The 14,774-nt window shown below is 40.4% G+C and overlaps 1 protein-coding gene across 1 annotated transcript in view; it reads right to left on the bottom strand.

The window, feature by feature from the left end:
* mettl16 (methyltransferase 16, N6-methyladenosin) overlaps positions 1-14,774 on the bottom strand; it is a 45,296-nt gene that overhangs the window by 6,859 nt on the left and 23,663 nt on the right. Inside the window, exons 7-8 of the mRNA XM_053508008.1 lie at positions 10,853-10,922; positions 8,544-8,633 (exon numbers count right to left, since the gene is read on the bottom strand). Coding sequence (XP_053363983.1) covers positions 8,544-8,633; positions 10,853-10,922 — 160 coding nt within the window. The remainder of the gene's footprint in view (positions 1-8,543; positions 8,634-10,852; positions 10,923-14,774) is intronic.

The raw sequence follows: 14,774 nt of genomic DNA, 5'->3' as shown, positions 1-14,774 counted from the left end.
TTTAAGTGTGACAAACATGCAAAAGAATAAGAAATCAGGAAGGGGGCAAATAGTTTTTCACACCACTGTAAATATGTCCAGCTCCAGCAGGATCTGCAATAAAATTGTGCTTGCAAAATCAATACTATAAAAATGATAAAATTTCAATAAGCAAAAATGTGATTCACCATATTTCCACACAGAAGATATGGTTAGTTTCCTTATTTCAAGTTACCAATCCATTGCAGGGCACACACATACACACTTATTCACACATTATGGGCAATTTGGAAACAAATTCAAATTCAAATTTTATTTGTCACATACACAGTCATATACAGTATTACACTAGTTAGAACACTAGTTAGAGTCACATTTCAAATAGGTTTTTGGAAATCATGGACGTCACTTCCTTAAAGTTCAAAAGTCAGCATCTGTGAAGGTATTGGGGGGGGCGGGGATTTGTTAGCGCTTATTACAAATGTAATAAAAACAAATGTTCACTAAAAAAAACCCTGCTGTATCTACACAGCTGTGAACTAATTTACCGCTATATCTACAGATGTATTGTACTCGCTTACAGGAATTCAAAACCTACAGTATGGATGTTACCTCATATGGTGCACTTTTAGAAAAATCAGATGTTGAAAAGAAAAAGCAGAAAATGTGTTAAAGCCAGAATCAAACAGACTTGGCTACAGGGATATCCCTGTTTATTTCAGCTAGACAATGCCAAGCCACACACTGCACGTGTAACAACAGCATGGCTTCATAGTAAAAGATTGCAGGTACTAGATGGTCCTGCATCCAGTCCAGACTCGTCTCTCATTGATAATGCCGCATTATAAAGCACATTATGAATTACGACAACATAGATCCTGTGAAGAAACTGAAGTTAAACATCAAGCAAGAATGGGAAAGATTTCCATCTACAAAGCTTCAACAGTTAGTGTCCTTAGTTCCCAAACGCTTAATAGTAGTTAAAAGAAAAGGTGATGAAACATTTCCTTACACGTCCTCTTTGGACCATGTTGTAGGCATTAATTCAAAATAAGTTAACATTTGCAAGAGACAATCAGGTTTATCAGTTTAAACATTACATATCTTCTATTTGTGGTATTTTCAATCGACTATTGGTCAACAAGGATTTGCAGGTCATTGTATTCTGTTTTTATTTACATTTTTCGTCCCAACTTCATTGGAATTAATCTTTGTACACAGACACTGCAACTGCACATTTGTATGAGGAGTGAAACAGAGTTTACTGTATATATATATATATATTTTTTTTAAAAGCATTATTCCAATTTTCGCTAAAATGTTACAACACACTTTGGGGGAATTTTTATCTTGTTAACTTAAAGAAATTGTAAAGTATGGGACCTTTAAAGTAAAAGGAAATATTTAAACAAATAGACATTTCATGTAATCTTATATCGTAATAGCATTATCGTAATACTATCGTAATAGCAGTTGACTCTAGAAATGGCTTGATCTAGTTGGAGATACAGTATTTTCAGACTAAAAGTAATTTTTGCCTGTATTATTTACCATCTGCCTCGTAGCTTTTTCACAGCACCAACTAGTCCACACTTCCACAAGAGCTGGTAGGAAATACATACATAAAGTGCACCAAGGAGCCACTCTATTTCGATTAGTCACATTACAATACACATATTAAGAATCCAGACACAGACAAACACTTCCCTTTCCGGTTGTGAAATACTTTTTTCAAATCTTTTATCCGCATTCTTTTTTTGTCCAACACCATCTGTGCTTTGGACAGGAAGAAAGACCAAAATAGATTTAAAATGTCTGGTATGGCTAAGTATGACTAAAAGGCTACACATATTAATTATTGAACGTACACAGATGTGGATGAGCGACAGGATGATCAAAGGTTAAACTCTGAGCCTAAGAGCTGCACTGATTTTGACACTTTTCCATTCTGTATTGCTCTTAAAACTGTTTCCTTTAGTGGCTCACAAGCCTGACCTCTGACCCTGCAGCCGAACACTGTAAATCTTCTGTTCACTTGTTGGATAAGCAGACAGCAAAGCACGACTTCTCTCCATGAATCCCTCGCTTCTTTCCTTCCTGCCTTTCTGTGTCTCTTGCTTTCATCCTTGTGACAAGAGGATCATATTCCGCAAATGTGATACTGTCATAACTTTTCATGACTTCCATTACGACTAAATTAAAGAACAAACTGTAAATCAGACAGATTTGGTTTCTGGGTCTCAGCCTGGAGGTTGGGGAGTGTTTGGGATTTTGGGGGGAATTAAATCTGGGCTAACACTGATTAGTATGAAATTACTAAAATGAATTTAAAAGATACATTTTATATATTTAATAATTATATACATAGTTTTTTTCATTTAAAGATTTCAAACATGTCTTGTGTAGAATGATCACTGGTGTACATGTGGCATATCGCATGGTATGCTCGTGACAGTGTAATAAGGAGAAAAGCAGAATGTAGACACAAATGTAGGCCAATCTTTCTGCTTAAGTGCCCTCTGCACAAAGCCATGTAGGGAAGTTGGGAAAGACTAGAAACACTCCACCTCCTGCCCCTTTCATTATGCTTAACATCTTTCATTTGCTCTCTGTATCGCTACTTCTCAATACAACAGCACAGCTTTACAACAGAGCCCTGCAGCCCTGGAGACTGTTGCCAGGCTACAGCAACTGGGGAAGAGAGCCAGACGGCAGGGAGCAGTCAGAGTGTGTCTAATGGAATGGCCCGGGTTTGCATTATTAACACAGGCACCAATCTGGAGCAGCGTGAATATTCTGCCAGTGTGGCTTTTTCTAAACTGAACCCAGACACACACACAGACACAGACACACACAGAGACACAGACTTGGACATAAAACTCCCAAGTAACTTAGTAGGTCACAGTAGGATCTTTTCCTTAAAGTCACAGAAAGCTAGAACACAGAGCTCCAACACGTGTCCAACAGGTTTGCTCTCCTCAGTGATGCACCCACTAAGAAGCCTGAAAGAGCTCTGGTTAAAGGAGACACTATACTGAGACATGTGAAATTAGCCAGGCCTTTAGGGGCGCGAGCGGCAGTGGTTAGGTGTATCCCGGGAGCCAGAGCACCGGACATAGCAGGTAATCTTAGGGCTCTAGGACAGCACAGGTTCTCCAAGATAGTGTTACATGCTGGAGCTAATGATATACGCCTTCGTCAGTCAGAGGTTAGCAAGAATAACTTTTCAGAGGTGTTTAAAATGTGTTTAAAAGGCGATGTCCAATGACGTAATATGCTCTGGTCCCATCCTAATGAGATGTGGTGACATAGTTTACAGCAGGCTATGGTGACTGAACCGCTGGATGTCCAGGTGGCACTCTGAAAACAACGTGGGCTTCATAGATAATTGGAAGATCTTTGAGGGCAAAACTGGCCTGTTAGGGCGGGACGGTGTCCATCCCACTCGGGAAGGTGCTGCTCTTATTTCCTGTAATATAGCTCATAGTCTCAGAAGAGGCCTAGTTAATCGGTGACAATCCAGAGCCCAGGCCAGGGAGCAGACAGACAGGCTAAACCAACCGTCTGCTAGCTACATAGAGTCGTCATTTAGGGTTCACTGTATTAAGACTGTGTCTGTTCCCCGAGCTAAAAACAAATTTAGAAAGACTTAGAAAGTCTGTTTTAGTAATTTAATTAACATAGATACCACAAACTCGGATCACACTGAATGCACAGCCGGCACCTCTGATCTGAAGACAGGACTGTTAAATATTAGATCTCTCGCATCTAAAGCAGTTATTGTTAACGAAACTATCAAAGACCAGGAGTTTGATATATTACGTTTAACTTAAACCTGGATTAAAGAGAACGAGTATGTAGCTCTAAACGAAGCTAGTCCTCCTGGATACAGCTACATATATCAGCCTCGGTTAACTGGTAGAGGAGGAGGCGTCACAGTTATTTACAACGATAATCTGGCTATCGTACAAAAACACAGATTTAAATTTAATGCATTTGAAATTCTCTATAGTAACAAAGTCAGCTCAGACGATTCCACTAATTATCATTTACAGACCTCCAGGGCCGTACTCTGAGTTTCTCTGTGAATTTGCAGATTTCCTCTCAAACCTAGTCGTTTCCGTAGACAAAGCGTTAATTACTGGAGATTTTAATATTCATTTTGAGAATCCAATAGACCCTCTGAGAACAGCATTTATGTCCATTCTGGACTCAGTAGGAGTATATCAGTGTGTAGTAGGACCCACTCATAAAGCAGGTCACACTTTGGACTTAATATTATCCTTTGGATTAAGTATAAGAAACTTAATTACAATTCCACAGTCTGAAGTTATTTAAAGTGTCTCATAGTAATAATGTACGCACAGCACCGCGCTACCGTCTTAAACGTACGTTTACATCAAATACCACACAGAGCTTTATCAATAATCTCCCAGAGTTATCAACTTTGATTGGATCGCCATCTGACTCCACAGAACTTGATCGAGCGACTGAACATCTAGAGTCAACACGTCGTTATAGCTTAGATAATGTAGCTCCAGTTAAAAAAAAAAATATTAGAGATAAACTCTTATCTGAAACTGAAAGAGTACATCAGATGCAGTATTTGCTTTGAGGATGCTGGCGGAGAAGTACAGAGAAGGTAACAGGGAGTTGCATTGTGTCTTTTTAGATTTAGAGAAAGCGTATGACAGGGTGCCAAAAGAGGAGCTGTGGTATTGTATGAGGAAGTCTGGAGTGGCAGAGAAGTATGTTAGAGTGGTGCAGGACATGTATGAGAGCTGTAAGACAGTGGTAAGATGTGCTGTAGGTGTGACAGAAGAGTTCAAGGTGGAGGTGGGTCTGCATCAAGGATCGGCTCTAAGCCCCTTTTTGTTTGCTCTGGTGATGGACAGGATGACAGATGAGGTAAGACAGGAGTCCTCATGGACTATGATGTTTGCAGATGACATTGTGCTCTGTAGCGAGAGCAGGGAACAGGTGGAGGAAAATTTGGAGAGGTGGAGGTATGCTCTGGAAAGCAGAGGAATGAAGGTTAGCCGCAGCAAGACGGAATACATGTGTGTAAATGAGAGGGACCCAGGAGGATCGGTGAGGCTACAGGGAGCAGAGGTAAAGAAGGTGCAGGATTTTAAGTACTTAGGGTCAACGGTCCAGAGCAACGGAGAGTGTTCAAAGGAGGTGAAGAGGCGGGTACAGGCAGGTTGGAATGGGTGGAGAAAAGTGTCAGGTGTGTTGTGCGATAAAAGAGTATCAGCCAGAATGGAAGGAAAGTTGTACAGGACAGTTGTGAGACCAGCGATGCTCTACGGCTTAGAGACAGTGGTGCTAAAGAAAAGACAGGAGGCAGAGTTGGACGTAGCAGAGCTGAAGATGTTGAGATTCTCTTTGGGAGTGACAAGGATGGATAGGATTAAGAATGAGTTTATCAGAGGGACAACCCACGTTAGATGTTTTGGAGATAAAGTCAGAGAGGCCAGATTGAGGTGGTTTGGACATGTTCAGAGGAGAGATTGTGAATATATCGGTAGAAGGATGCTGAGGTTGGAACTGCCAGGCAGGAGGTCTAGAGGAAGACCAAAGAGGAGATTTATGGATGCAGTGAAAGAGGACATGAAGTTAGTTGGTGTGAGAGAAGAGGATGCAGAGGATAGGGTTAGATGGAGGCAAATGATTCGCTGTGGCGACCCCTGAAAGGGAACAGCCGAAAGACAAAGAAGAAGAAGAGATAAGAAACTCGCTCCTTGGTATAATGACCACACACGCACTCTAAAACAAACCGCTCGGAAACTAGAACGCAAATGGCATCAAACTAAATTGTTCGTATTTCAAATAGCATGGAAGGAGAGCATCCTGAACTATAGAAAAGCTCTCAGTGCTTCTAGATCAATGTATCTCTCTATTCTTATAGAAAATAACAAAAATAATCCTAGTTTTTTATTTAATACTATAGCTAAATTAACTAAAAACAAGACCACTGCAGGAATCTCCACAACAACAACATAAAGTAGTAAGGATTTCATTAACTCTTTCAATAAAAAATCATAAATATTAGGTAAAACAATCAGGCTTTGAAACCAGACAATTTAAGTGATACAGATGATAAATTAATCACATCACATCAGAACCTAGAACTAATTTCACTCATCTCCTCTTCAAAATCGTCAACCTGTGAATTAGATCCTATACCGACACATTTTCTCAAGCAGATAGTTCCAGCAATAACAGAACCCCTGTTGAAAGTAATTAACTGTTCACTCAGCAGTGGGTATGTTTCTAAATCCCTTAAAATAGCAGTTATTAAACCACTAATCAAGAAACCCGACCTTGACCCCTGTCAGCTTTCCAATTACAGGCCGATATCAAACCTCCCCTTTATCTCTAAAGTTCTGGAAAAGGTAGTATCACAGCAGCTATGTTCATATCTAAATAGAAATAGCATAAACAAACTGTATCAGTCAGGATTTAGGCCTTATCACAGCACAGAGACAGCACTTGTTAAAGTAGTAAATGACCTCCTAGTGGCCTCTGATCAGGGTTGCGTCACTATACTTGTGTTACTCGACCTCAGTGCAGCTTTTGACACTATTGATAATAGTATTCTCCTTCACAGATTAGAAAAAGTAGTAGGAATTAAGGGAACGGCCCTCTTATGGCTTAGATCCTATTTGACTGATCGTTATCAGTTTGTAGATTTAGATGGTGACCATTCCTCATGTTCTCAAGTTGAGTTTGGTGTTCCACAGGGTTCTGTTTTAGGCCCACTGTTTTTTCCCTTTACATGCTTCCTCTGGGCAACATAATTCGTAAACATGGTATTAGTTTTCATTGTTATGCTGATGACACACAAGTATACGTTTCAGCAAAACCAGATAAGAAAAACCAGTTTATTAAAGTTAAGCAATGTGTGCAGGACATAAGAGATTGGATGTTAATTAATTTTCTTCTGCTTAATCCTGATAAGTTTTAGTCATAGGACCACAAGCAGATAGAAGTAAGCTTTCTAAACACACTGTGATTTTAAATGACCTTTTTGTTCCATCAAGTACAACAGTAAAAGACCTTGGTGTGATTATAGATTCAAGCCTTTCATTTGAAGCACATGTAGATAATATTACCAGGATAGCATTCTCTTATCTCTGAAATATTGCCAAGATAAGAAATATATCGTCACCAAATGATGCAGAAAAACTAGTTCATGCTTTTATCACGCCTAGGTTGGATTATTGTAACGCCTTACTGTCTGGTTTTTCAACAAGGTGCTTAAACATGCTTCAATTAGTCCAGAATGCAGCAGCGAGAGTCCTCACTCGAACCAGAAGATACGAGCACATCACTCCTATCTTATCCACATTGCATTGCTTTCTGTGAAATTTCGCATCGATTTTGAAATACTACTCTTGACGTATAAAGCATTAAATGGTCTCGCGCCGCAGTATCTGGGTGAACTGCTAGTGTCTTACAATCCACCACGCCTACTTCGATCAAAGGATGCAGGCTGCTTGTCAGAGAATAGTCTTCCAATTAATGACTCAGACACAGTCTCAGTGTTTAAGTCTAGGCTAAAAACCTATTTATTTAGCCAAGCATTTTTGTAATAAAAAAACTAGCCTTAGGTAAAGGAGCAGATCTGGGGGACTTATGGACGTAGAGTATTAGGTGAACTGGTATGTTTAGATGCTGTCTTCCCCACTCTCATTGATCACTCAGGTTTGTTGACGGTAAGGTGATTGGTTGCTTTACATCTCAGGAAGCCCTTATGTCCGTGTTTCCTTCTGGCTCTCCCTTTTTAGTTATGCTGTCATAGTCCTGCCGGAGTCTCTGCTTGCCCTCTGCACTAAATATACATTCACCTTATACATTGTTTGACTGTGACCATACCTAACTGCCATTTCTTTTGCTCTATCCTCTTCTGCTCTCTCTCTCTTTCTCTCCCTTTTCCTCTACCTATCTCTGTCGAGCTATACATGTCGCTCCTGAGCTGCCATTGATCTAGACCTCCTCTGCCCTCTGGACCTGTCCTCTCATCCTGCTTCTGGTTGGAGATCTCATCACATGGATGCCCCGTGTGGTCTGCCTGGGATGCGTATGGTGACTGGGGATGGCTCCACTTTTCCATGAAGGTGGTCCTGTGGACCTGTGACTTTAGTTGCTCAATTGTTCAGGACTGGAATTTCTTACAGTCTACCTGAGCCTCCAGGAACAAACTGGATTTTAATCTTACACAACTCCTCTTATACTGAACTTCCAGTCTCACATAATATTATGCACATCAATCCCTGCTATCTGTTTTTACCCAGATGAGGATGGGTTCCCTGTTGAGTCTGGTTCCTCTCAAGGTTTCTTCCTATTACCATCTCAGGGAGTTTTTCCTTGCCACTGTCGCCGTCGTCCTCGGCTTGCTTATCAGGGACAATCATATCATTTTGATTCATACACATTCACATTTCATATAAACTTAATTCTTTTGATTGTGTAAAGCTGCTTTGTGACAATGTAAATTGTTAAAAGCGCTATACAAACAAAATTGAATTGAATTGAATTGAATTGAAGCTCAAACTTACTGGCATGGTTACATCCTCGTAGAAGCTCCAGGCCAGAGCCCAGCGCATGGTGCGCCCCTGGCAAAACTCTGTGTGTGTTACTTTGAGGACCTGTTCACAAAGTACAAAACGAGAGCTGTGATCAACAGTAGAACAGAGATTGGATTCTTTAAGAGACACAATACACATTTTATTTTAAGAAACCAACAATTACAAAATTATCTTTTTTATCTCAGACCTGTCTGAATCGGTCACATCAGCTACTTTTCTGCAAAGACTGTGCTGCCTTTTCACTTTCCATAAAATGACCAAAAGAAATATCAGAGTATACATCTCATCTGAGTTTACAAAATGACATTTTATAACGATAAAGATTACATTCTAGGCTTTGGAGGTACAGACAACTCAGGAAGCACTCTTTCCTATTGTGAAAAAAAACAACAAAGAAATTTGGTATTGGCAGAGTTTAACACTGAACAATACAATTTAGATTCAAAAGAATTTCATCAGAATAATGAGTTCCTAACAGTGGTACAGCCTACCAACAAATTATAGTCACATGATTTAATGATCAAGCAGAACTAACCAAGCCACATACTACGGCAGATGCTTATAATAAAGTTCCAAATAAACCCTATATAATAAAGTTCCAAAAGGAATAGGAGGTAAGTACATGTAGGGCTCATGAATTATAAGCATAATAATCATGAAGCCACTTCAATCTTTGTGATTAAATTTACTTCTTACTTAACAAACATACAATACTGTGCAAAGCCCAACATTAGTTTATATTTTGCTCTTAAAGAGCCACACTTTTTCATTTTGTAATGTAGTCTTGAGGAATAGTCTTAAGGCTTCCTAAAAAAAAATTTGGCTCTCATTTTTAGTCTGGTCTCTTTATCTGACCAGTTTCACAGTAATCGTTAATCATTCAATCATAAAAACATCTAACTTAAAGCATAAACCAGTGAAAAAGAGAATCTTTAACAAATGATAAGAAATGTTTAAGCTGTTGATTAGTACACTGGTGATGCTGAATGCTGAGTGATTGGAACTGACAAGGGGGCAAATGAGGATGGCTGCTGAGGTTGTTACATAAACACCCAACTTTTATAATTGTATCCTTAGGCACTTTGCAGCCTGTCACATTTGCTCATTTGCTACCATTTCTTTAATTCAATCCACATAATTTAACTTAATATAAATAAATATGGGGTGGTTTAAGACTTTTTTTGCACAATACAAATAATATATATCCAAATATCTTATCATGATAGTACTTAGAAAGGAGGTATTATGATGGCCATAAACGTGTGATCATAAAATGATTTGCACAGTAAATGTTCTTAGAAATATGTTATTTTAATGGCTGTACTTAAAAGTTGGTTTTAAATGAACAAAGATGAGGTTTAGTCTTGCCTACACACAGCTGCAATCTATATAATATGATATAAATAATATAATAAAATAATATAATAAAGAATAATAGTCTTCTGAAAGAATATTTCGATTAAACAAAACACACAAATCATGTGTGACCCAAAAGCAGTCTGGACTTTCTACTTGGCTTAAGATAGCATGAGAGAACTAAGAGTAGCAGTAGGTCATCAATCAATCCCTTTCCATCTGAAGAGAGTCTGTGGCTGGGTGTAAAATGATGCCTTTATAAACATTCATCATGGATCACGGCTGTGTGTACAGAATCAGACAGCGACATCCTTGCTATAATCCCACTGTCTTCACAGAAAACAGGATGGTTAGACTGCTAAGTGACCTCTAAACGCGATGGCTGTTTAAACAAACGATAAAAGGAGAAGAGCAGGAAATGAGCAAGTGAAAGTGAGAAAGTCTCATTAGCATATTAATTACAGCCCCATTAGTTGGCTACAGGGCAGATCAGAGGCATCAGGCTTCAGTGTTGGAACACAGCCAAGTGCACCATTGCTCTGATGAGAAGTGACAACACTCTGACACCTCCGGATAAAGAAAGGAGAGAAGACCGATACCAGCCTAATAACCTGTAAACGGGGAGAACAGCTTGCAGTCACAGCTATTAAAGTATCCTGCTCACACACAAAGCCAAACCGGGGGCTTATTTGTTCATGGAGGTGGGGACATCTGCTAATGAATGCTAATGAACTAATGAAATCCAGACCATCATTCTCCGTTTCACTGGGCATTTTGGGGACCACTTGAGGAAAACTGATTTAGATCAATTAACCTGCAGATTCTTTCAGTACTTCAGATTTTTACGTTCAATCTGGAGAGGGTTAATAAAAAACACCAAACAATTGTGTAGCCTACAAGCGGACACGAGCAGCACAACTCACCCCTTGTTTTCTCAGCTCCTCCTTTAAGGGTCCTAGACTACACTTTTTCCCCAGCATGCAGCTGTACCATCTGTAAAAGACAAAGACAGCAGCTGTGTTTACATGCAGGGGTATCTGTTAATTCAAGTCAGTTCCGATCGAAGATTCTGCATGAACTGTTTGCATGTAGCCTACACTAAACAAACTGCTAAAAATCATTACATGTAACCAAAAGTACACATCGCGCCCGCGCCCCCCGGCGCAAGTGTAAAAGCAAAAGCAAGTCTTATTAGAGAGGTTAAAGATCCATTTTCTCTCTTCGTGCGTCAGCCCGCACTGCTTTTGTAATGTGTGCTTGCGTCATTGGACATCGCGCCCCTTCCCCCTCCACCTCTTGCCTTCATTGGACACCGTGCCCCTTCTCCTCTCACTTTACACTTACGCACACACTCTCTCTAACAGAAACAGGGCTCTGTTGCGATTCTTGTCAAAGGTGAAGTGCAGGTTATTTTATTTTATTTTTACTTTACAGCAGGGAGTCCGTTAGTGTGTGCACGCACTCTAGTATCATAGATGTTTCTTGTTAATTTTCCCAATGAGGCACTGTTTCAATTAGTGTGTGTGTATGTGAAAGTTGTCCCGCACAGTAGTCCTCCCCCCTGTCAATAAGGGTTAATGTGTAAGACAAGTGTCATTACTTCACTCCTCTTACTTTAGCTTTACACACCCACATACAAACACACACACACACACACACACACACACACACACACACACACACACACACACACACACACAGCGCATATGTGCACATACACAGCGCATACACACACAAATACACACACATACATAGTGCGTGCGCATTCACGGAAACACTTATGTGTCAGGATATATTTTAAACTTTTTTTTAAAGGTAAAGTGCAGGTTAATTTGTTTTACTTTTACTTTATATTTTGTATTAATTATTTTTTTGTATTTATTTTTTATTAATTATTTTTTTTATGGAACAAATAATACACAACACATCTCCTGTTATACTGAACTTCCAGTCTCACATAGTTTTATGCAGAACAATCTCTGCTATCCATTTTCACCCAGATGAGGATGGGTTCCCTGTTGAGTCTGGTTCCTCTCAAGGTTTCTTCCTATTATCATCTCAGGGAGTTTTTCCTTGCCACTGTCGCTTTCATCCTCGGCTTGCTCATCATGGATAGTCTTATTATTTTGATTCATACACATTCACATTTCATACAGACTTGAATAATTCTTTTGATTGTGTGAAGCTGCATTGCGACAATGTCAATTGTTAAAATCGCTATACAAATAAAATTGTAAAAATGAATTATGCCACAATTATGGAGTAGCTTCAAGAAAATTCTGTCCACTTCCGAGCTCAGGTACAATTGGCTTTCATATCTGATTTGATGTGTGCCCGAGTACACTGTATCGTTCTTGGGCCCACCTTTTCCAGCAGACATGGGCACAGTTCCTATGCAAAGAACGATTATGTTCTCTCCGTTTTCTTGAAAACAATCTCAGGACTCTAACATAAAGTATGTTTAAAGTGTATGCATGGTAATGTAGAGTGATTAAAGATAGGGATGGAAATGTACGGACAGGTGCCAGGAGGGTGATGGGAAGATAGAAGGAGTACTTTCCAGAGTTGATGAATGAGGAAAATGAAAGAGAACAAAGAGTAGAAAACGTGACTGTTGTGGAGCAGGATGTAGCAAAAGTTAGTAAGAGGGAGGTGAGAAGGGCGTTAAAGAGAATGAAGACTGAAAAGGCAGTTGGTCCTGATGACATACCTATGGTGGTATGGAAGTGCTTAGCAGAGGTTGCAGTAGAGTTTCTGACTAGTCTGTTTACCAAGATTTTGGAGAGAACAAGGAGGATGTGCAGGGCTGTAGCAACTACAGAAGAATAAAGTTGATAAGCCATACAATGAAGCTTTGGGAAAGAGTAGTAGAACCCAGGTTAAGGCCAGCGGTGAGAATTTGTGAGCAGGAATATGGTTTATGCCTAGAAAGAGTACATCATATGCAGTATTTGCTTTAAGGATGCTGATGGAGAAGTACAGAGAAGGTAACAGGAAGTTGCATTGAGTCTTTGTAGATTTGGAGAAAGCGTATGACAGGGTGCCGGGAGAGGAGCTGCGGTGTTGTATGAGGAAGTCTGGAGTGGCAAAGAAGTATGTTAGAGTGGTGCAGGACATGCATGAGGGCTGTAAGACAGTGGTGAGATGTGCTGTAGGTGTGACAGGAGAGTTCAAGGTGGAGGTGGGTCTGCATCAAGGATCGGCTCTAAGCCCCTTCTTGTTTGCTATGGTGATGGACAGGATGATAGATGAGGTTAGACAGGAGTCTCCATGAACAATGATGTTTTCAGATGACATTGTACTTTGTAGCAAGAGCAGGGAACAGGTGGAGAAAAATCCAGAGAGATGAAAGTATGCTCTGAAAGCAGAGGAATGAAGGTTAGCCGTAGCAAGAGAGAATACATGTGTGGGAGTGAGAGGAACCTAAGTGGAACAGTAAGGCTACAGAGAGCAGAGGTAATGAAGGTGCAGGACTTTAAATAATTAGGGTCAACGGCCCAGAGCAACGGAGAGTGTGAAAAGGAGGTAAGGAGGTGGGTACAGGCAGGTTGGAATGGGTGGAGAAAACTGTCAGGTGTGTTATGTGACAAAAGAGTTTCAGCGAGAATGAAAGGAAAGGTGTTTAAGACAGTTGTGAGACCAGCGATGCTCTACGGCTTAGAGACAGTGGCACTGAAGAAAAGACAGGAGGCAGAGTTGGAGGTAGCAGAGCTGAAGATGTTGAGGTTCTCACTGGGAGTGACAAGGATGGATAGGATCAAAAATGAGTTCATCAGAGGGACAACCCATGTTAGATGTTTTGGAGATAAAGTCAGAGAGGCCAGATTGAGGTGGTTTGGACATATTCAGAGGAGAGATTGTGAATATATCGGTAGAAGGATAGTAAGGTTGGAACTGTCAGGCAGGAGGTCTAGAGGAAGACCAAAGAGGAGATTTATGGATGCAGTGAGAGAGGACAGGAAGTTAGTTGGTGTGAGAGAAGAGGAAGCAGAGGATAGGGTTAGGTGGAGGCAGATGATTCGCTGTGGCGACCCCTGAAAGGGAACAGCCAAAAGACAAAGAAAAAGAAAGTGTATGCATGGTGCCCTGAAACAGAATGGTGTCCCACCTGTTGTGGATTTTCACCTTATACGCTTTGTTCTTGGGATACGCACTAGATCTTCTATGAACTTGATCAGAATAAGTCAAGTTACACATATTAACAAATGACCATTTTAGTGGCAAAAGTGACGAATGAAAAAATTCTGTAAAATGTCTCACCAACTGTGATTAAATTAAGAACAAAACAAACACAAATGTTCATCACATGAATATGTGGGTTTTAAAGAAATTGTTGCCATAAAGTTGCCATAGAAATTGTTGGACTATGATGTTTGCAGATGACATTGTGCTTTGTAGCGAGAGCAGGGAACAGGTGGAGGAAAATTTGGAGAGGTGGAGGTATGCTCTGGAAAGCAGAGGAATGAAGGTTAGCCGCAGCAAGACGGAATACATGTGTGTAAATGAGAGGGACCCAGGAGGATCGGTGAGGCTACAGGGAGCAGAGGTAAAGAAGGTGCAGGATTTTAAGTACTTGGGGTCAACGGTCCAGAGCAACGGAGAGTGTTCAAAGGAGGTGAAGAGGCGGGTACAGGCAGGTTGGAATGGGTGGAGAAAAGTGTCAGGTGTGTTGTGCGATAAAAGAGTATCAGCGAGACTGAAAGGAAAGGTGTACAGGACAGTGGTGAGACCAGCAATGCTCTATGGCTTAGAGACAGTGGCGCTGAAGAAAAGACAGGAGGCAGAGTTGGAGGTAGCAGAGCTGAAGATGTTGAGGTTCTCTTTGGGAGTGACAAGGATGGATAG

The sequence above is a fragment of the Clarias gariepinus genome, chromosome 11, assembly GCF_024256425.1.
Source record: "Clarias gariepinus isolate MV-2021 ecotype Netherlands chromosome 11, CGAR_prim_01v2, whole genome shotgun sequence".
Lineage (NCBI taxonomy): Eukaryota > Metazoa > Chordata > Actinopteri > Siluriformes > Clariidae > Clarias > Clarias gariepinus.
This window is presented reverse-complemented; position numbering and strand designations above follow the sequence as displayed.